Source organism: Parasteatoda tepidariorum, chromosome 9, assembly GCF_043381705.1.
Source record: "Parasteatoda tepidariorum isolate YZ-2023 chromosome 9, CAS_Ptep_4.0, whole genome shotgun sequence".
Classification (NCBI taxonomy): domain Eukaryota; kingdom Metazoa; phylum Arthropoda; class Arachnida; order Araneae; family Theridiidae; genus Parasteatoda; species Parasteatoda tepidariorum.
The window spans coordinates 79,770,589-79,793,779 of NC_092212.1; the positions used below are offsets into that span (position 1 = coordinate 79,770,589).

Genomic DNA, 23,191 nt, shown 5'->3' on the forward strand with positions numbered 1-23,191 from the left:
TGATTTGATTTATGTATACTTCATGATAAATGCTCGGTTGCAGTTAAATATAATTAATTTAAATAAATCTATTCGAATAGTTCTTAGTAAGATTATAAATCCTTAAGCTTTGTTATCTTATTAAATATGCTTTTTATTTTATAAGATTACAAAGCTAATTATTGCTATTAATACTAGAGAAGAAAAATCAGAAAAAAAATTTCATTTACCCAAAAAGTAAACTTTAACTACTATTCGGAAAAACTAAATTAGTTACTATAGTCACTCAGAATCAAATAATGTGATGGTTATTATTGGGCACTGTGGGTAAAGCGATCAATGGGCACTGTGGGTAAAGCGATCATATTACTAATTACAAGCAGAGACTAATTTTATTCATGCTACTCCTTTATTAAAAATATATTTTGTGACAGTTAGATTTGCATCAGATTTTGTATTATTTTTTATGAAATAAAATATACTTCCCATAAGAACAATTTCCTAATCTTTACTTAACGAGGTTAATGTTAGTATATCATCATCATCATATCTGACTAGACAGCCCAGGGTGGGCCAGTGCCTTCCTTTGAATTCGAATCCACTTCTCTCTACTTTTGACTCTTGTTCGCCAGTTTTTTTCCTTTAGAGTAAGGAAATGAGTCTCAACTAAATCCAGCCATCTCAGCCTGGGTCTACCTCTTTTCCTGTTCGTCAGGGGTTTGTGTAATAATGTTAGTATATATTAAAAGGAAAAGTTGGAAAAAAAAGTCAACGCAACAGAATTTTTTAAAATTAATTGTCTCAAAAATTTCTTTCACGCTACGCCTATGCAAAGCAAGCATGTTTTTGTGTCTGATTCGGCAACTTAATAATTAACTCTGATTATTTATCGTATTCAAAGTTAATTCTTTGAGCAATTAATATTGGAACAATGAACATTTGCAGAGATCGCAGAGTTTATCAACGACATGGACATCTTGAAGACGGAAAAACGATTCATTAACAAAATATCTAGTCGAGATTTAAGGATTTTTATCAAAGAATTTTTCAATTAATGCATTTTGTCTTTTAATTGTTGAGGTCCTTCTTCAAAACACGAACCAACTGTTTTCGGTGTCACCTATAATTTTAGGCAGCTCGCTTCATGGACAATCTAGAACTGTACAGCACGGTAATTTAATTCACGTTACACTAGAGCTACATAGGTCGCATCACGTTTTACAGGGAAGACGCATTCACACACCATTCATCCGTAGATCGAAATTTTGACCCAAACCAGAGGACGATCAATCCCAGATCCAGTATCTCCAGAGGTATTGATTTATGGGAATTTGGTGGACTTTCAATCTGCAACTACTCCTGTATTTAGCCTTAGTAGAATCGGGGGAAGTTACAGCCCAGTGGCTAGAGAATCGAACTTCGGTCCGGAGGGACCAGGGTTTGATCCTCGACTACGCTAAGATCCATAGAATGTTGTTGCTACACATCCCCCATGGAGAAGGAAAGCCTAGACCTGGTCCAGAAGGCCCCGTCGCGTCAGTTCCCCATATATCTGCAGAAAGACCCGATCAACCAGCAGCTGCTTAAAAGAAGCTCCAAGGCAAAAAAGAAGGTGATCAGGACTAGCAGGTTGTGAGCAGGAATAAGGTTGGAAAGTCCTCTCCCCATGTTGAAACCTTCAACACTTAAGATGGCCACTACGAAATCTGGCCATGGCTGATTGGAAAGGCCGAGGGCCGCAGCATGTTAATGATAGGCCAGGGCGGTTGCCAGCATACCACTGATGGGATGGAGTACGGCTTCACACTGGAAGCAAACGATGTTTTCGATCCATAGAATACATGTGATATACGTGTTCGTAAAATTTGCTGAATCGAAAGTCCTGTGGTCGGTCGATGAGCAGTACCATGGGTACAGGGATCAGGAGAAAATTTCCTTCCTCTTCAAATCTATGTTCGAATGTTTCCCGGACCATCGCCAATAGTCTATTGTACGTAAATAAAAGTACCTACCTAAATAAAATCATAGGTTGACATTCCGAATCCAGTTTCAACCGCTTATTTCTGGGATGTTCAAGAACCATCTAATAGGGATAGAAGGTCAAGCGATGAGCTTACCCAGTTCTACAATTAAAAACTCGTATGTTACTCGTTAACAAGCTCGACGATTCTTCGCGGATTTTGAGGCATGAACCTGCTACCTTCCTTTCTGCAGTGTGGTACCTTTTCTTAAAAATTGAGTCTTAAAAAATGAATATTTTTTAGTATAACATATCAATCGACTGCAGTATTGCTTTTAGTTCCAATATTCTTAATGTAATAGATCTGTAGACAAAAACTTATATGAGTCTTTCGTATGAAATAAGTTAAGTTCATAATATTAAAAAAAAATTTAGTAATTTATTGATTTGTTCATTTACGTCGCACTAGAGCTGCACAATGGGCTATTGGCGACGGTCTGGGAAACATCCCTGAGGATGATCCGAAGACATGCCAGCACAATTTTGATCCTCTGCAGAGGGGATGGCACCCCCGCTTCGGTAGCCCGACGACCTGTACGCGAAGCCGAGCACTTTACGGTAGAACAGTTTAACGAGGACCCATACCGCACACCCTCGGTCCCTACACAGACTGATCCAAGTGGTCACCCACCCGCACACTGACCGCAGCCTGTGATGCTTGACTTCGGTAATCTGCTGGGATAAAATTATTTGTAGTATCGTAAATTGGCGTTCATTTAATTTAGTTGGCACAAAGACCCAACAGTAACAAAAGAAGTAATAATCGAAACAAAAAGTAATAATGGAAATAAAAGAAGTAATAGTAGAAGTTATAAAAGTAACAACAAGTTTTTAAATAGTTAATGCTCTATTATCATTCCTTCATTTTATACTTTTGTGAGGAAATGACAAATCTACTAATAATTAAAAAAACTGGTTAGGGTTAGGGTTAGGTGATTTTTGAAATGAATAATGCATATTTATATAAGAAAACAACTTATAATGGTCATTTTTTTCATGTACCGGTTTATTTTATTTTATTTCAAAAAGACGTGAGCGAATGACAAATATATATAAATTTTTTTTAGCCTAATTTGACGTTTTCAAATGTATTTTATACACAGGGTTTCCGAGAGTTGAAAATGAAAACATGCTATTATGTTGTTAATCGAAAATCATTTAATTTTTTATTAAAACAGATAAAAATCCCTGTTCACTGCCGCTCACCAATCCCGATGATTGATTCACAATAATTGCTGTTTCTTAGACTAAAAAGTTTTTTCTGCAAAAGTTGAAATTATTCACTTATAATGTATGTCATTGTGTGATTTCTAATGAAGATGGTAGAGCAGTGATTCTCAACCTTTTTTTTGTGACGGCACACTTTTAACGATTTCGAAATTTGACGGCACACAATGAAAAAAATTAGTTTAAAAGTTATTTATTTAACTATAATACACTGTGTTAAATAGTTTGTGATAATAATTTTTAATGTGAAATAAAGTACTACAAAATCACATTTATTAAGGGATTAATTATTTCTTTCGACTAATTTTTTATTAGTTAGTAACAGTTATTTATGCTTTTTGCTAGTTATTAATTGTTCGCTTGTTTTCTATAGCTAGTTTTTTTGCTGATTATTAATTCTTGTCAACTAGTGTTTTTGCTGATTATTAATTGTTAACTTATTTTTTGTTAGTTTTTTTTATAACTTTTAATTGCATAGCTTACTTTAATGATTAGCTTTTATTTAAGTTTGAAAATTAATATTCAGCTTGCTTTCCTTTGATAATTAATAATTTTAATGATCATTAAATTTCCTACTTATTTCAACATTTTTAAAACTGTCAACGACAATTTAAACACTTCCTTCTGATTTTAAGATTGTCAGAGACAAGACAATCGCTGACAAAGATGTTCCCGCGGTTAAAGAGTGGAAAAATTATAATATACACTTTTCTTTAATTTAAACTTTACTCGTAATTCAAAATTCAGTATAATTTTTACTGTATCATTTTTAATATTTGGCGGCACATTTTAAGAATTTGGCGGCACACAAAAGTGCCGCGGCACAGTGGTTGAGAATCACTGTGGTAGAGCATAGCTGAGAGGTAGCACAACAGGACATTAATTAAAATAACACAAAGAAATGAAGGCAACCTGGCGTCAATTTCATATTCAACTCCAAAAGTTTATTTATTTATTTTAAAAAAAAATAAATATCGAACTGTTTCTCGCTTTCTATCTAAAATAGTTAATCCTCCTTGTCTGGCACTTATATAAACCTTCATGTTTAGAGTGACAACAGTAATTTAACAAAAAAACATTTAAAATTAAAAATGATAACAAATATGATGAGTTCTCAACCTTGATTATCATTTACTAAAAAGGCTGAAATATTAATAAATACAATTCGCGCAGGGGCGGATTAAGCATACGCGGAGCCCCAGGCCATTCAAATTTTTGGGACCTTTAGATTAAATTTTTTCTCGTATATTTTTTATTTATTCAAATATAAAAGTATTTATAGATCTTTTCATTTAAGAAAGCATATTTAACATAAAAATAAATAATAATAAATTAAATTTTACTTTATTTTGTTTAATTAGAACTAAAAAAATTATCGTATTTTATTAATATATATTTCAAATGGATCATTGTTTTTCTTAATTTTTTAAAATTTATTTTCAAAAAAGTTTTTTTAATGGGGGCCCCAGGCCATGGCCTAGTCTGGCCTAATGGGTACTCCGCCCCTGAATTCGCGCATGAAGCAAAGATCAGCATTTGACGAACTTCCTTAACTGTAATTTATAACAGCATATAAATGTAATTTACACCAAAAAATAATTATTGTAAAACGGTTAATTAGTTGAGACACCGATTTTAATCTTAAAATATAACGTAATAATATAATATCATAGAATTACGTTATAATAAAGAAACAACTCTTTTAGAAATCAAAAACAGAGAGAATCTCTAAAGAAACAAACTCTAAATAATCAAAATCAACTAGCAGAGTTAAATTTAAAAAAATACTACTGGTAAATACTTTTAAATTTAAAATGCAAAAATATTTTACAGGAAAACAATGACCTTTTTGATTTCTATCAATTTTATTCTGATAACAACCGAAAAAATCTGGAAATATATGAGCCGCTCAGAAGCCAATGCTGTTAAGTCCATTTTTTGATATTTTCTGATTTTTGGAAATTTTAATGAAATAAATAATAATCTTCTTAGTTATTAAAGGATTTACTCGCTGGTTACTTTTTTCTAGGTTAGACAGCCCTTTTTTAAATAGCTTCTAAATATATTGTATAATAATTTCAGAAGCCATTGTGAATAAGTCCACCTTTTATCAATATTTTTTTACATAAACTTTGAAATAAATTTCTTATCTTTTTCAGCTGCCAAAAGGTATAAGTCCTAAAATTTTTAAGATGCTGTCATTATTTCAAAAAATATTTACGTTTTTATTTACACATCTTGTACATATCTTGTTTTTTTGCAAAGTTTACACCTCGAAAAAAGACTATACACTTTTCTAATTAAATTAATAAACCAAGAATTTTAAAAACTAAAATATCAAAAAACATTAATTTTCTCAATTTTTGTGTTTTGGACTTAACCGCATTGGCTTCTGAGCGACTCATATGTGGGAAAACTGGATCCTACTATGTTATTTTACGGTCATCAAAAATGTATTGGCAACAATGTGAAAATTACGATACCATTATTAGATTTTTATATATAGTTAGATTTTGTCTTGAGTTGATTTAAAGTTTTAATATATTGTGTTGTTGTTGTCTCTAATGCCACTTGCCAACCTGCAAGTTTGCTTGGTGAAACCAAGCGAATTTAAAGCAGAGGCTGAGTTTCTCGTTTCGTCCCGCAGTGGACTGATCGTTAAGACACGGTTCCCAGCAGATCTCCGAAGTCAAGCACCACTGTCCTGCTGTCAGTATGCGGGTGGGTGACCACTTGGATTAGCGCAATCTATGGCTATGAATACCATTTTAGCCACACATACACACACGTCACAGCCCGTTTTAAAGGACGAATCCATCCATTCTTTCATCCGCAGATCATTGTTTGTTGTACGAATTGATCTGAACCAGAGAACGATCAATCTCCAATTCAGTGCTTTTAGAGTTGATTTGTTATGAGAACTTTAAGAACTGAGTAACCCAGCAGATTTAACGTGCACCAGTCACCATTTACTACACAGCGAATCTTCGACAGTTGGGTACCAAACTCACGATGACCTACCAACTAGGCTATCTTGGCCCTAGTATATTGTTCTGAGGGAATGCCGTAACACAATAAATACAAATTTTAAACAATGTTGTGGCAATATTTTTTTAATCAGTAATTGAATTTAAAATTTATTTTTAATTTAATATTCTAAATTTCTACAGTCTAAAATTAAAATAACTACAGTTACATGACTAGAAAAATCTATCACACACAAACTTAGCATTTTTGAAGACTCGCTTGATATTTTAAAACTAATGGATTAGTTTTAAGTTAGTTGAGTTATTTTATGCATTATATTAGCACAGAGTGTGCCTAAATAATAGAACTAAAACCACCTTGGAAATCTAAACTGCTTTTACGTATCTAGAAAAATCTATAACATAAGTTAATTTAACTCTTGAAGAATTGTTTAATATGTCAAAGCTAATTAATTCCACTGATCCATTAAATAGATTTTCTTAGCACAGAATACTGGAGTTGTAAGTATTTTGGTTACTACAATTTTAGTCTAGAATAGTTCATCACAAACAGCAAAGTACTCGTAGCATTCGTGAAGAATGGTTCAACATAAAGCTAATTGATTCAGTTTTGTGTCATATTATGCATCAAGTACCAAAACATTAGAACTTCCTTTTTTTCCAGTTTGGAAAACTACAGTATTCTTACAGGTCTTGGAGAAACCCATCATATACATTAAACTTAATTTGAAGAACAGTTTAACACGTTAGAAATTCAAGAAAATTTAGTTATTTTACACATTCTCGCATTTGCAATTGGAAGTATTCGGAAAAAGTATATCACTCTTACAGGACTAAGAAAATTGCTAAGACTTGCAGTAAACTTAGCAATTTTTTAAGAGCTTTTTTCAACATATAGTAAGTTGAGATCATAACTAGTAAGATTAAATGCCTTTATAAATCTCATTTGGTCAGTTAGCGGAATTAAACATTTCGGTAATAAACACACATATTTAATCCTTTTCTTGTTAATTAGCACAGTGATAGTTTAGGAAATTTCCACTTCTTCTTTTTCTTGAAATTTTCTTCTTTGACACGATTGACTGCATTCTGCACGGCAGCGACAGCCTTGTGCTCTTCTTTTTTTGTCAAAGGAACTTCGAACGTCACAGCACTCTGCTTCCTTGGCGACCACTTAAAAACTTTCCTTAACACAGCAACTGTTTCTTTTTCGTCATCAGGCGATAAAGACACTGTTACTTTTTCGCCAGTCGAGCAACTCACTGTTTTAGAAGTCGATTCCTGAGCACGATCTTCGTTCCTGGACAGTCTACTGGCCACTCTTTTGGCCAAAAGTTTGTCGATGCTTTCGAAGTCAATTCTGGTACAAGAAATTATCCGTTCTTCGCGCAATAAAGGTACACTCTCATCTATACCTTCTATTACCAATGGCCATACAGAAGGTGTTGCCATTGAAGAGTTTTGACCAGTTCCCGAAGACACAGATTCACCATTACGAAGCACTTTTGGGCTAGATGAAGCAGACGGTTGGCCAATGGATATTCGACTTTTTTGTAGCTTACTACTGCATTTGTTCTTAGTTGGGGAAGCTTTATTCCTTTCAATATCCTCCAGAATTAGATTCAAATGTCCAGAAGCGAATAAATCTTTGAAAGTTAGAACTAGGGCTGCTGCCTGTCTAGTCTGAACTTGACTGCCCGTTCCAGAAGAGGATCTTCTCTTTTTCTTTCTGGTTGGAGGTGATTCATCTTCCAAAAGCACTCGAAGAGCGAACAAAATTCTTTGCACTAATGGCATATCTGTAAAAATAAAATCGTTTAAAATTGTTATTAGAATACACCAAAAGCCACAAAAATGACCTAGAATTTCAAAAATGAATTTAAGTAAAAAGGAAGAAGATAGAAATTTTCGAATCACTGCGTTCTGCTTTCAGGAACTAAAAGAACTTTCAAAATTAATCGAAAAGTGTGCCAACAAATGTCCCAGCTATCTGAAGTAAATGATGGTCAATGTTTTCTTAATAACCACCATTTGTAGCAATAACTACAAATTGCAGCAAAAACAGACACAAACCTGTAAATATATCAATCGCAATGTTTTGATAAGCAGCAGACAACATTGTTTCAGAAGTTTTCAAGCATTTAGCGCCATCTATCGACGAACTTTATAATTTATTTTGAAAGTTTGTGAGAAGAGAACTTTAGTTTCCTCAGCAGAATAAACCGTACATTTTTGGTTCCGCTTTTATGTAACTGATTTCTAAAACCATCCGTTATGTTTAGAACATCTAATAATTTAATTAAATTTCACTCTTAAAATAGTTATGCTTCAAAAATTTTTATTTGTAAACTTTGATAAATTGTAATGGCATATGTACGACGGTCGCACTCTGCACCACATGTCATTCAACAGACAGTGCAAAAATTTAAAAAGTTGTCCGTTCATTTCAAAATTCTTGCCTGAAACTGACTGACCACTACGCTCAATCCAGTTAATTTATAAACTTATTTTCGATTTTACAACTAAATTAACTTGTATAAGAAAGTTAAAATTTTGTTAAAATATGCTAAACAATCCTACCACTTTTAAGCAAACAGATTTCTGGGGAATAAAAAACGGGGAAAAAAAAACATAAATAAAGAAAACTGATTTTTTTTATTTTTATGGGTTATTAAAAACGGATTTTTTTACGTTGCAAGTACATTTTCTTACAAAATAATTTAAACAAAATGACAAAATATTGAAAGGAATTTGAAATAAATTTGCAGACTTATTTAATTAAATTCAGTTGAATGTATGGCACAATCCAGATGCGGTTACGCAGCACTAATTTGAAATAAAAAACTCATAACATTACAAACTTTCGGAGTTAGAAACTGAAAATAACAAATTTCTCCAGTTTCGTGGTTTTCCTCTCCTTGTAACTCAAATGGTGTTATTTCCATCAAAAATAGTTTGTCCCAATGCTTGATCCAGGAGTTCCCTTTTCATTTTATTTTATAACCGTAGTTGGACAGTCGATCCAATTTTAGGTTTACGACTACCAATATTCAACTCCGTAGCCTTGTAATTTTGAACCCAATCCAGAAGACAGGGAAAATCCTGAATCAAATATTGAGAGAAATTTGCCTTCGTGGAAGACTTTTAGATAGAACTAACTCGCTTTTGCGTTACATGGAAAGAAAAACCACGAAAACCTTCCATGGTTACCCCGACGGCATGGGGCTCTAACTCATGATCCGTCTACCACTGATGATATTTCATGTCAGCACTGTGGTCACTGCTAGCCGGGTGCTGATTTCGTATCGACCAGCCATCGTTAGGATTCGAAACCGGTTCACCTCGTTGGAAGGCGGATGCCCCATCCCCTGTGCCACCACAGCTTTCCAGGAGTTCCCTTGTCTTCTGTGTTGATTTCATTCAAATATCAAGACCACGGAGTCGAGCATTGGCTGCCATAAAACTCAAAATTAGGTCTGCAGTTCAACGCCGGTTATAAAGTAAATTGAATCTTCCGCTATCTGTGCTTCTCAGCGCATGCGTGAAAATTAGCAAATCGTAGATTCGGCAAGGGATAGAAATGGTAGTTTTAGCGAAAGACAGACATAGGGAGGCATGGACGTGATGCAGAGCAAGCAGTCCCCTTTGCTTCACAGTGCATGCGTGGAAATTAACAAATCCTAGGTTCGGCAAGAGGTAGAAAGGTAGGGTGAACGGAAGATAAACATAGGGATGCATGAGCAATTGCCCGGTATTCATGCGCTCCGTATTCCCGACACTAATGGTCCCGCAGTGGACATCGTTAAGACACGGTTCCCAGTAGACCACCGAAGTGTAAGGCAGAAGTGTGACTAATATTGAAATTTCGCATAATTACGCTGTTGTTATGAATCTTCGAATTATTCGTTGTTTCCGATTTCATATTAATTTATATAATATTTTAGTCCCGCAGTGAACTGATCGTTAAGACACGGTTCCCAGCAGATCACCGAAGTCAAGCATCATTGGTTGCTGTCAGTGTGCGGGTGGGTGACCACTTGGATCAGTCTGCGTTGGGACCGAGGGTGTGCGGTATTGGTCCTCGTTAAACTGTTCTATCGTAAAGTGCTCGACTTCACGTGCAGGTCGTCGGGTTACTGAAGCGGGGGTGCCATCCCCTCTGCAGAGGATCAAAATTGTGATGGCATGTCTTCGGATCATCCTCAGGGATGTTTCCCAAACCGTCGCCAATAGCCCATTCTGCAGCTCTAGTGCGACGTATATGAACTACAACAACAACAACATCCCGACACTAATGTTTTTCGCTGGGCCTCCCTGGCCAAGTAGTATCGTCCGTTAAACGCTCTGTTAAGCGTGGAGGTGGCGGGTTCGAATCCCGCTTTTACCCTGGATGTATTCTTTATGATGTTCTTCTCTGTATTGTGCTACCTGTTCTTCCGCTTGACGAAGGTTTAAAAGCCTTAATTGAGCACACAAGCCTGAAAATGTATGTTGTACCAATAAACCAATGTTTTTCGCAATTTAAATTAATACGATATTATAAAACTTAAATAAATTTAAAATAGTATTATATTGTTGTTGTTGTTCATATACGTCGCACTAGCGCTGCACAATGGGCTATTGGCGACGGTCTGGGAAACATTCCGGAGGATGATCCGAAGACATGCCATCACAATTTTGATCCTCTGCGGTGGCACCTCCGCTTCAGTAGCCCGACGACCTGCTCGCAAAGTCGAGCACTTTACGGTAGCACAGTTTAACGAGGACCAATACCGCACACCCTCGGTCCCAACGCAGACTGATCCAAGTGGTCACCCACCCGCACACTGACCGCAGCCAGTGATGTTTGACTTCGGTGATCTGCTGGGAACCGTGTCTTAGCGATCAGTCCACTGCGGGACTAAAATATTATATAAATTAATATGAAATCGGAAACAACGAATAATTCGAAGTTTCATAACCACCACAGCGTAATTATGCAAAATTTCGATATTAGTCACACTTCTGCCTTACACGGTAACATATGCATGAATCCAGGATGCATAGTAATACACATCCTATACTTTACAATCATGATAAATTATTACAATTCTCTAACTAAATTAATCCCGTGAAACTAACTATTGTAAATCATTTCTATCAAGATCCTGATGGATTGATAGAGGCCACATCAAGACCATAAATTGAAGTGCCGGTTTTCCTTCATACTAAAGTGAAAGTATCAACTTTCGCTTTAAAGATTGTCTAAGTACAAGTCGGTTAAGCAAATATAAAATATGCGAATGAGTCAGATGTAGTTTTGAAATTATCTCTATTTTATCATAAATTGAAGCACCGGTTCCTTTCATTACTAAGTGAAAGTTTGGTAATATTCTGTTCAAAGTTTGGCGAAGTGAAAGTCGGCTAAACAAATATAAAACATGCGACTAAATTAAAATAATCAGATTGATTTTGGAATTTGTTTTTATATTACTACAATTGTATTCTTTGTAATAGGCGTCTCAAGGTTACTCGATTACCCCACACGTCACAGAGTATGCCTCTCCGTTACCATGGTTTCCGCAGATATTTCTTTTTTTCATCATAACAGACCGTTTCAATAAGAAGTTGGAATGCATTGGCTTGGGGTAAAGCAAGATTTGTCCTTTGAAGAGATGAGAAATCACATACCCTTGAAAAGCTTATACTAATTACAAAAAGTGTAGTTAATAACATTAAAAAGTTTAATTTATAATTTTATAACTTGCTAATTAGCGCAGCAAAAAAACCCAATTCTGAGTTTACGACCATCAATTTTCAATCCATAATCTTATAATTTTGAACTGAACCCAGAAGACAAGGGAACTTCCGGATCAAGCATCGGGACAAACTAGTCTTTGTGGAGGACTTTTTGATGAAATTAACACGCAGTTGCGTTACATGGAGAGGATAGTCCACGAATACCTCTCAAAACTCCTTCAGTTTCGTGGTTTTGGTGGTTTTCCTCTTCATGTAACTCAAATGGGGGGGGGGGGTTATTTCCATTGGTTTGTCCCAATGCTTGATCCAGGAGCTCCCTTTTTATTTTATTTTAAAACCGTAGTTGAACAGCCGAACCAAGGGTTTACTACTACTAAATTTCAACTCCGTAGCCTTGTAATTTTGAACTCAGTCCAGAAAACAAGGGAACTCCAAATTCAAGTATGGGGACAAACTAGCCTTCATGGAGGGACTTTTTGATGGAATTAACCCACATTTGCGTTACTTGGAGAGGAAAGCCCCGAAAACTTCTCATGGTTAGCCCGATGACACAGGGATTTTAACCCACTTTTTGTCGATCACTGAAGATATTTTACGGTCGACTGGTTACTGTGCTTATTGAGAGCCAGGAGAAGAATCTGTATCAACCAGCCACCTCTTGAATTTGAACCTGGGTCACCTCATTGAGAGGCGAAGATTCCATTACCAGATCCATCGCGATTTAACATTAGAAGTTGCTCTCATTTTGGAAAATATTGTACCAAGGAGCGATCCAGCATTAGGTTTACCTAATCACATAGGCAAATGAATAACCACATAGGCAAATGAAATAATTGCCCCGGCTCTCATATTCTACCTGACTAAACTCGATGTCCCGAAATTCAGGCAAATAATTTTGATGAAAAACATTGATTTTTTAAATAAAAACTGTGCTTTTTTTACTGTTTCATAAAGCGGTACAGGGCTGTATACAGAATATCGAGAAATGGGAAGGGATTTGATTACACAGACACACTCTTCAGTCGAAATTTTTACGACCATAAATGTGAATGAATATCGTTGATGTGACTTGTTGTTGTTGTTGTTCATTTACGTCGCACTAGAGCTGCACAATGGGCTATTGGCGACGGTCTGGGAAGCATCCCTGAGGATGATCCGAAGACATACCATCACAATTTTGATCCTCTGCAGAGGGGATGGCAACCCCCGCTTCGGTAGCCCGACGACCTGCACGCGAAGTCGAGCACTTTACGGTAGAACAGTTTAACGAGGACCCATGCCGCACACCCTCGGTCCCTACGCAGACTGATCCGAGTGGTCACCCACCCACACACTGACTGTAGCCAGTGATGCTTGACTTCGGTGATCTGCTGGGAACCGTGTCTTAACCATCAGTCCACTGCGGAACTGTTGATGACGTCAGTTAAAACGTCACTATGGACCTACGTCACCATTTTACTTAAATGACATTCCTTTTTGAAAAAGCTTTAAAAAATAGTTTTTAAATCCTTTTAGGATGAAAGGTTCGAAACTGCAATATTTTTGCTTTAATTGAAAAAAAGGTTTTTAATACAAACATTTTCGTGACAACAAGAAGAATATTCAGACGCAAAGTTGCAGTAAGGTTACATGCTTTCTGGTGTAGTGTGTCTACCACTACAAAATAGCAATTACAATTCACTAGTATATAAGACGTGTTAACTCGATTTTATGAGGGGGTACCTTTTCGTAGATGCTGGTTGACATTGTAGGTAACAACTCACCCCACATTGGTGACCCGAACGTGATATGAACACGCCTATACCTTGACAGAAACTCCCACTAGGATTTTTGAACACGCCTACTTTAAATGATGGTCCACATTGATCAGTTGACTTGCTACTTGTGACATTGACCTCCTGACGCTGTTGCAACTCAGTCTCGATCACAGATAACGTATTCACTCGACTGCTAAAGGCAACATAGGAGCGACCACGACCGTGAACTTGATGCAGCTCTCACAAAGTACGGTGATCTTAATACAGCTCTCCCGGCTTCTCATAATATAGCAATGAATCAACTAGTGGTATCCGTTCATCGAATTCTATCACGGCTATAATTCTGGTGGGGGAGTACTGTAGTGTGTCTACCACAACAAAATTGCAATTACAATTCACTAGTATATAAGACGTGCTAACTCGATTCTGTGGGGGGGGGGTACCTTTTCGTAGATGAAGGTTGACATTGTCGGTAACAATTCACCCCACACTGGGATAACCGCAGCAATATTTGAATAAAATGTAGAAATATATAAAAGTAGACGAAGAAGCAAAAAAAAAAAAAAAAAAAGGGAAACCTGTATGAAAACTGTGCATAAAAAAACGCGCTTATTATTAAATTTCTCTTGCGTGAAAATAAAAAAGGTACTATGAGATAAGATATCTTCCAATTCCAAATGATGTCTGTAGCTTAAAGTATCGTTTTAGTATTTATTTTAATGCGTTATTTATGTTTCGATTTTTCATTTGTTTCAGACAGCGATAAGAAATGTGATTAGAATATAAACAATCAACATTAAAGCTTTCCTTTTAATCTTCATGAAAATGAAAATGAACAGTGTTTTAAACCTAAAAAAATAAGCGTGTTTTGAGATGAATTAGATAAAGCACTTTCATTCATTAAAGCTAAAAGGAAATTTTTATGATATCGAACTCATTCTTCACCTTTGGAATGAGCGATAAAAAGGGACGATAAGTAATAAAAACTGTAATTTAATACGTAGAAAAAACTCTGCCATCTGGTCAGATATTATAATAAAATTATAATCTCAATCAGTTGTTGCCCCATTAGTTGAAGTGCCTCAAATAGCTATTTTGGAAATTTCCTTTGGGATTCTATTTTTTTTAATAAAGAAAAAATTGCCCACATTTGTACTAAGCCATATTTCCATTAAGTCAGAATTTTAGATAATTGGGGAAAAAAAAAAAAATAGTGCGTGGAGTCCCTCCGCGCGTAAGAAGTGAAACTTCGTAATTTGGAAATGAAAATAGGAAGGGGTAGAAATTGATTTTTAGTGAAATCATATTGTTTCTTTAAGACAAACTTTATTAACAATTCACAATTGATCGCATCTTTTAATTATCATTTTCGAGTGGAGAAATATCCCAAATCTATAACATTTACAATGGGATTGTGATAGATAAAGTAAGATACAAAATGTTTGAGATCAATTTTTCAATATTTCTTGCAAAAACTGCATCAATGGTAGTTCCCCTGTTGGATCATTCCTACCATTTATCATTTCCAATCCAAATTTGTCTTTAAGGAAGGTTAATAATGTTTCAGGTAACGAGAAATTCACATTAAAATCTCCTGCAAGGATCACAGGCCACTCGCTGCCATGGTAGCGTTAAACGTTTAACGCAACCTTGTTGGAAGTCGCATTAGAAGTTTCACTTCAAAAAACCTGAGAAAGGTTTGGGGTTTGAATCCCGGGCAAGGCATGTATGTTCTTTCACTATCTGTTCTATCTGTCTTTACTCTGGGAGCAACATTGGTCCACCTAATATGGTGCCCCTGAAAAACTAGCCAATAAATCTGCCCTTCAGATGCCTGTATGATGAAAGGTCATTCTCCAGGTGGTCATTGTAAATAAAATAAATTTGAAAAAATAAAATTAGTTTTGAAGAAGTTGTATTTTTTATTAATTAATCGATAACAATAAAATCGAAACCTTTGAATTTCCATCCCATCTTACGTACTGTCAATCGTACATTTTCCAATTTTAAATATCTATTGTCTTTGCAAATGGAATAGGAGTTTTAAGGTTGAGCTATTTCCCCACTTTTCCGTTCTCCCTTAACCATGGTATCCACAAATCTCGGTAATTAACAGCACGACATCACGTCCAATTCCTCTCCCCAGAAAGGATGTAAACCTTACGGCAACCTTGTATCAGAATTTTCTTTTTATTGCCACAAAAATGTTTGTACTAAAAACCTTTTTTCAATTAAAGCAAAAATATTGCAGTTTCAAACCTTTCATCCTAAAAGGGTTAAAAAATATTTTTTAAAGCTTTTTTAGAAAGTATTGTCACTGAGCTAAAATGGTCGCTTAGGTCAATAATGACGTTTTAGCTAACGTCACACTAGCAATTGGATCAAATTGCATTGTCCATTAAAATGTCATGACAAGGTGGACTTTAGCTCAGCATGCAAGACTTTGCGAAAAGAAACTTTATAATTACCTAGATTTAAGATTATTTTCACCTTGAGACTAGCTTTATTAAAGGAATTTTTACCGCTTGAAAACCTTAAGTCAACCTCGATCTAAGGTTTTCATATAGAAGGTTGTTTTCCGCTGTTTTGAATAAGGTTAATGTGCGTAGAATAGAGCAGATTGTCACAGATCTTGTATTAAGGTTAAAAGTTTACACGTAAACCGCATAAAAAAACTTTTTTGGTTTACTTTAAAAGGTTTTTGCTGAGTTAAAATAAACCTTATTCTGCTATTTGGGCTCTGAGTTCGTGACCATATCAATTGAACTCTAGACAACTGGAAAACTGTAGCTTGGTCAGATGACTCATGATTTCAGCTGGTCAGAACAAATGGCAGAATTCGAATGTGGTGCAGACCCCACGAAGCCATGGATCTAAGTTGTCAACAAGGCACTGTGCTATTTGGTGGTGGTTCCATAATGGCGTGGGCTGCTTTTTCATCGCATGTTCTATGTCCTATGGTCCGACTTTAATGATAATTGGCTGGGAATGGTTATCTTTTATTTTATTCTATAACCGTAGTTGAACAGCGGACCGAATTATGAGTTTACGACTCCTGAATTAAATAGTATGAGAAATTTGCTTTCGTGGAGAACTTTTTGATGAAACTAATCCTAATTTTGCGTTACACAGAGAGGAAAACCACAAAAGTCTACCACGGTTAGTGTGACGGCAAGGGGACTTCCTTTTTCCAGATGTGGACACGTACCTGGAAATAACCCTTAACAATATAGTCCATGTCTGACCACCAGTATGGCTGGCACATCCCATGGCACGCAGAAACGTACTTGGAGTCAGTAGGTATTTATTTACAATCAGGTAAGTAGTAAGTTATACAACAAATTTGTAAAAAACGGATGAACGACATTACTAAACATGTTACTAATCTTACAAATCTTTACAGTGATAAAATTTTAAGTATAACATTGTTTTTTTGTGAGGATGAGTCACTTTAAGTAATACGTAGTTTTCATTTCATTCAAAAAGTTTATGAGAAGTTTCAAATAGTAAAGTTGTTATTGATAATATGCCATTTAGATAAAAAAAAATATAAGAACTACTTTTAAAATTATCATAAACACAAAATCACATTGTATTACAGCACATTTTCAGGACTACATGTTTCAGGACTACGGTTTAAGATTGTGTGACTTAGTTATTTTACATTTGAAGAAATCGTAATATTATTAGAAATAATTAAGTTATCTCTTTATAGAAAAATTTATGATTTGCCTGAGGGAAAAAAATAAAAACATTAATCCATAGAACGAATCTTCAAAGAACAATACCAATCTAAGTTTATATTATTTCAATTCTATACTTTATGGCAAGATTTTGTTAGTTAGTTCAATTCGAGCTGCTGTGCCACAGGTCCTGAATTCGATTCTCGGACCAGGCAAGGCTTTTCATCCCATCAGTGGGTTGATAAATGAGTACCAAGCATGCTTGGGAACTAAACACTGGGGGTTCCGCGTTCGGCTGACCACCTAACCGGAACATCAGCTCCTGCACCCCAGAACCCAAGATCAAGAAAACGGAGATTGGGGCAGTAGGCCTTGGCACTCTATGGGCTGTCGTGCCGCTTAGTTTAGTTTTAATTCAATTTTAGCAGGAATTAATTTGTAAAAAATTTTGCGGATTATTCTTAAGAAAATTGCCGGAAATACCAACGAAATTTTTCCTGCACAGTCTAGATAAAATATAACATATTTTACATGGCACATCTAAAAAATTACCAAAAAGACGGCAGGGGACTTTAACCCATGATCTGTCTACCACTGGGGGTATTTTACACCAGCACCGTGGTCGGTGCTAGCCGGGTGCGGAATTTATATCTTCTAGTCATCGCTGGAATTCGAACATGGTTACGTTTAGCTACTCGGGGACCACTCGCAACCCTTCATGGACTCATGTATCCAAACAACGAAATTTGCATAGATGACAATGTGCCACGCACACCAGGCTTTAATGGCTTGCAACTCATTTAAAGGACATTCTTGACAATTCCAGCAAATGTTTTGACCGCCTAATCAGTTACTACTATTTTTCAGATGGCTTCAATTGTGTCCATTCTTTATTCCAGCAAATGTTTTGACCGCCTAAAGAGCATTTATGGGATATAATTGAGAGGTCAGTTCGTGCACAAAATCTTGCCCCCGCAACACTTTCGCAATTATGGACATATTTTGAGGCTGCATGGCTGAATATTCCAGCAAGAGGCTTCCAACTACTTGTTGAGTTCATACCACATCGTTTGCAGCATTTGTTCACAGCCGTTTGTCCTAGAAATTTTTGCCGTGAACAAGCATTCAACAATAAATGTTCGCATAACGCTCACTTTCTGTCATTTAAAATAATACTACTCTGTGCGTTGTTCTGTTCTGGGCTAGCTGCAATTACTACTATTTTTCAAACGGCTTCAATTGTGTCCATTCTTTATTTGGGCAAACCTTATAATCTATTTGGTGTTGAAAAATCGAGTAAATCATTTCCAAGTTTAGGTGTTAGAAAAAGAAATAGTAAATTAATGTCGTATACCAAAATACGACAAAAGACGCTTGGCGTATTTATTCGGACGTGACTTAGATAGTCTGTTCATTACATTACAAGTATTGTTCTAAATATTACTTAGATAGTCTGTTCATCAAATTACAAGTATTGTTCTAAATATTACTTATATAGGCTGTTCATCAAATGACAAAATCCGATTCGGGGAAATATAGCCCTAAATATTACTTATTGGATAGAGGTCACGAAATTACTAGTATCGGAAAGTTGCGTCAGTCCTAAACATTACTTAGATAGGCTGTTCATTAGATGGTAAAAATACAAATCGGAGTATTATAGGCTATTCATGAAACTACAAGTATCGGAAAGTGTAGTCTTAGACATTACTTAGATAGGCTGTTCATTAGATGAAAAAATACAATTCGAAGTATTATAGGCTATTCATGAAACTACAAGTATCGGAAAGTGTAGTCTTAGACATTACTTAGATAGGCTGTTCATTAGATGAAAAAATACAATTCGAAGTATTATAGGCTATTCATGAAACTACAAGTATCGGAAAGTGTAGTCTTAGACATTACTTAGATAGGCTGTTCATTAGATGAAAAAATACAATTCGAAGTATTATAGGCTATTCATGAAACTACAAGTATCGGAAAGTGTAGTCTTAGACATTACTTAGATAGGCTGTTCATTAGATGAAAAAATACAATTCGAAGTATTATAGGCTATTCATGAAACTACAAGTATCGGAAAGTGTAGTCTTAGACATTACTTAGATAGGCTGTTCATTAGATGAAAAAATACAATTCGAAGTATTATAGGCTATTCATGAAACTACAAGTATCGGAAAGTGTAGTCTTAGACATTACTTAGATAGGCTGTTCATTAGATGAAAAAATACAATTCGAAGTATTATAGGCTATTCATGAAACTACAAGTATCGGAAAGTGTAGTCTTAGACATTACTTAGATAGGCTGTTCATTAGATGAAAAAATACAATTCGAAGTATTATAGGCTATTCATGAAACTACAAGTATCGGAAAGTGTAGTCTTAGACATTACTTAGATAGGCTGTTCATTAGATGAAAAAATACAATTCGAAGTATTATAGGCTATTCATGAAACTACAAGTATCGGAAAGTGTAGTCTTAGACATTACTTAGATAGGCTGTTCATTAGATGAAAAAATACAATTCGAAGTATTATAGGCTATTCATGAAACTACAAGTATCGGAAAGTGTAGTCTTAGACATTACTTAGATAGGCTGTTCATTAGATGAAAAAATACAATTCGAAGTATTATAGGCTATTCATGAAACTACAAGTATCGGAAAGTGTAGTCTTAGACATTACTTAGATAGGCTGTTCATTAGATGAAAAAATACAATTCGAAGTATTATAGGCTATTCATGAAACTACAAGTATCGGAAAGTGTAGTCTTAGACATTACTTAGATAGGCTGTTCATTAGATGAAAAAATACAATTCGAAGTATTATAGGCTATTCATGAAACTACAAGTATNCGCATAACTGATTAAACTGCATTCTGAGTGAGCGCATAACTGATTAAACTGCATTTAGAGTGAGCGCATAGCTGATTAAACTGCTTTCTGAGTGAGCTCATAACTGATTAAACTGCATTCTGAGCGAGCGCATAACTGATTAACTAAAGATAGTAATATCGAACCAAGAAAGATGATCCCAAAACATGACAACCCAAAATAGTACGATTTTTTAAAGGCAGGAAATGTTGCAGAGATGCGCGAAAATAATAACCACAAATCTTTTTAGAAATGGATTCGTGGAAGACCATGTCGTTTATTCTTTCTGGTTCTTGGCAGATTCGAATTTGATGAACACTCTTCGCGAAATTTTACGCAGCATTTATTCACACCTGTTTGTCCTAGACATTGTTTGCCGTAAACAAGCATTCAACAATAAACGTCTTCATAACGTTCTCTTTTTGCAATTTAATATTGTATTATACTGTATGTTGTTCAATTCTGAGCGAGCTGCTATTACTACTATATTTCAGACGGCTTCAATTGCGTCCATTCTTTATTTGGGCAATCCTTATATTCTATTTGGTGTTGAAAAGTAGAGTAAATCATTTCCAAGGTCAAGTGTTAGAAAAAGAAATACAGTACAGAACCCGTTATCCGGAAATCAGAAAACCGGAAAACCAAAAAACCGGAACGAAATTCGATAAATTTTCCCGCCATTTAAAAAAAAAATTTTTTTTTCCTCATAAGATTTTAGGATTTTTTTTTCTTTTTGGAAAGATGTTTACCTTACTATCATTTTGGAAATAATCATTAGTGTATTACTTCGTTTTTTCTTCTTTTTAAGATTATTTCCAAATATTATTTTTTTTAGTTGGGTTTAACAATAAAAAAACGGCTTTTTGTAGCGATTCAGAAAACCGGAAAAATCAGTTATCCGGAATAGCGATGGTCCCGATCGTTCCGGATAATCGGTTCCCTATAGTAAATTAATGTCGTATACCAAAATACGACAAAAGACGCTTGGCGTATTTATTTGGACGTGACTTAGATAGTCTGTTCATCACATTATTACAAGCATTGTTCTAAATATTACTTAGATAGGCTGTTCATCAAATGACAAAATGCAATTTGGGGAAATATAGCCCCAAATATTACTTATTGGATAGAGTTCACGAAATTACTAGTATCGGAAAGTTGCATCAGTCCTAAGCATTACTTAGATGGGCTGTTCATTAGATGGTAAAAATACAATTCGGAGTATTATAGGCTATTCATGAAACTACAAGTATCGGAAAGTGTAGTACTAAATATAACTTAGATAGGCTGTTCATTAGATGACAAAAATACAATTCGGAGTATTATAGGCTGTTCATGAAACTACAAGTATCGGAAAGTGTAGTCAGACATTATTTAGATAGGCTGTTCATTAGATGACAAAAATACAATTCGGAGTATTATAGGCTATTCATGAAACTACAAGTATCGGAAAGTGCAGTCCTAAACATTGCTTAGATAGGCTGTTCATCAAATAACAAGTAGTCCGGAAGTTATAACCCAAATTATTATCTGGAAAGTCTGTTTGTCAAAGAATAATATTCCTCGAATGTGGGGAATTTAGCCCTAAACATTACTCAGATAGACAATATCGACAATAATATTATTAAATTTCCTTGAAAAGAAGAATCGTATTCAGAAAAAATAAGCAAAATACTAGAAACTTATTAAACTTTCCTTACAATTATTTGTAAAAAATGGCACTACGTTATCGTTATTATTTTTTATTACAAAAAAGAGAAGAAAAAAAATTTTAAACGACTTTTATTAAAATCCCTCAGTTTTTGCAACGATTTTTGAAAGTCGTAAAACACGACAGTAAATATGTATACATATATATTTAAAAAAATTAAATTAAATTGAACTATATATATTTTCTTGAGAAGAAGAACCTTATTCAGAGAAAAGAAACAAAAAACAAAAAAACTTACTAATTTTTCCTTAATTATCTGTAAAAAAAATGGCACTACGTAATCGTTATTGTTTTTTTACAGAAAACAATGAATTTTAAACGTCTTTCATCCGACATCCTTTAACTTTTCAAACGATTTTTGTAAGTCGTGGAACCACAGGGCTAGGATACGCATTCTCTTTTCCAAGAACGTTTTTGTTCGATTCAAAATATAACGGTGTTTTACAGAGTGTTATCTTCCGCGGCACCATTTGCAAACACCGCAGCCTGTTATCAGCATTTATTATGGACAAAGGTCTTCTTGAAACAACAAAATTCATGGAGTCGAATTTTTTTGTTGTATCCTTTATCTTCATCGCGAAAATGAGTCAAAGGAAGTGAAAGTTTAGTTTGAGAATTTAGAAGTGAAAAATAAGAATAAAAATTTAATGAATCGAACACGGTAAAAACTATATTTTCGATGAAATAGATGAATTTCAACGAAACCTTAAGTAAGTTGTGCTCGCGACAAATTGTCGCTACGGCGAATTGTCCCTTCGACGAATTGCGCCCTCGACGAATTGTGATTACGATGAATTGTGCCCTCAACGAATTGTGATCACAACGAAATATCGCAGCGACGAATTGTGATCTCGGTGAATCGCGCCCTCAATGAATTGTGATCACGACGAATTGTGATCTCGGTGAATTGTGATCACGACGAATTGTCCCCTCTACGAATTGTGCCTTCGATGAATTGTGATCACGACGAATTATGATCTCGGTGAATTGTGATCACGACGAATTGTGCCTTCGATGAACTGTGTCATCGACGAATAGTGATCCCAACGAATTGTGTCTTCGATGAATTGTGATTACGATGAATTGTGCCCTCGATATATTGTGATCACGACGAATTGTGCCTTCGATGAATTGTGCCCTCGAAGAATTGTGATCACGACGAATTATCGCCGCGATGAATTGTGATCACTACGAATTGCACCCTCGACGAATTGCGCCC

General features: G+C 35.3%; 1 protein-coding gene across 1 annotated transcript; it reads right to left on the reverse strand.

Annotated features, from left to right (window-relative positions):
- Positions 1 to 6,323: 6,323 nt before the first annotated feature.
- On the reverse strand, positions 6,324 to 22,469 carry LOC107449110 (uncharacterized). Its single transcript, XM_016064547.3, has 2 exons — positions 22,211 to 22,469; positions 6,324 to 8,012 (listed from the first exon to the last, which is right to left on the reverse strand). Exon 2 carries the CDS (start codon positions 8,008 to 8,010, stop codon positions 7,225 to 7,227), a length of 786 nt encoding a protein of 261 aa, XP_015920033.2. The 5' UTR covers positions 8,011 to 8,012; positions 22,211 to 22,469; the 3' UTR covers positions 6,324 to 7,224.
- Between the last annotated feature and the right edge of the window lie 722 nt (positions 22,470 to 23,191).

Excerpts from the sequence above, each read along its gene's own strand:
- LOC107449110 (XM_016064547.3), bottom strand. The coding sequence starts at position 8,010 with ATGCCATTAGTGCAAAGAATTTTGTTCGCTCTTCGAGTGCTTTTGGAA.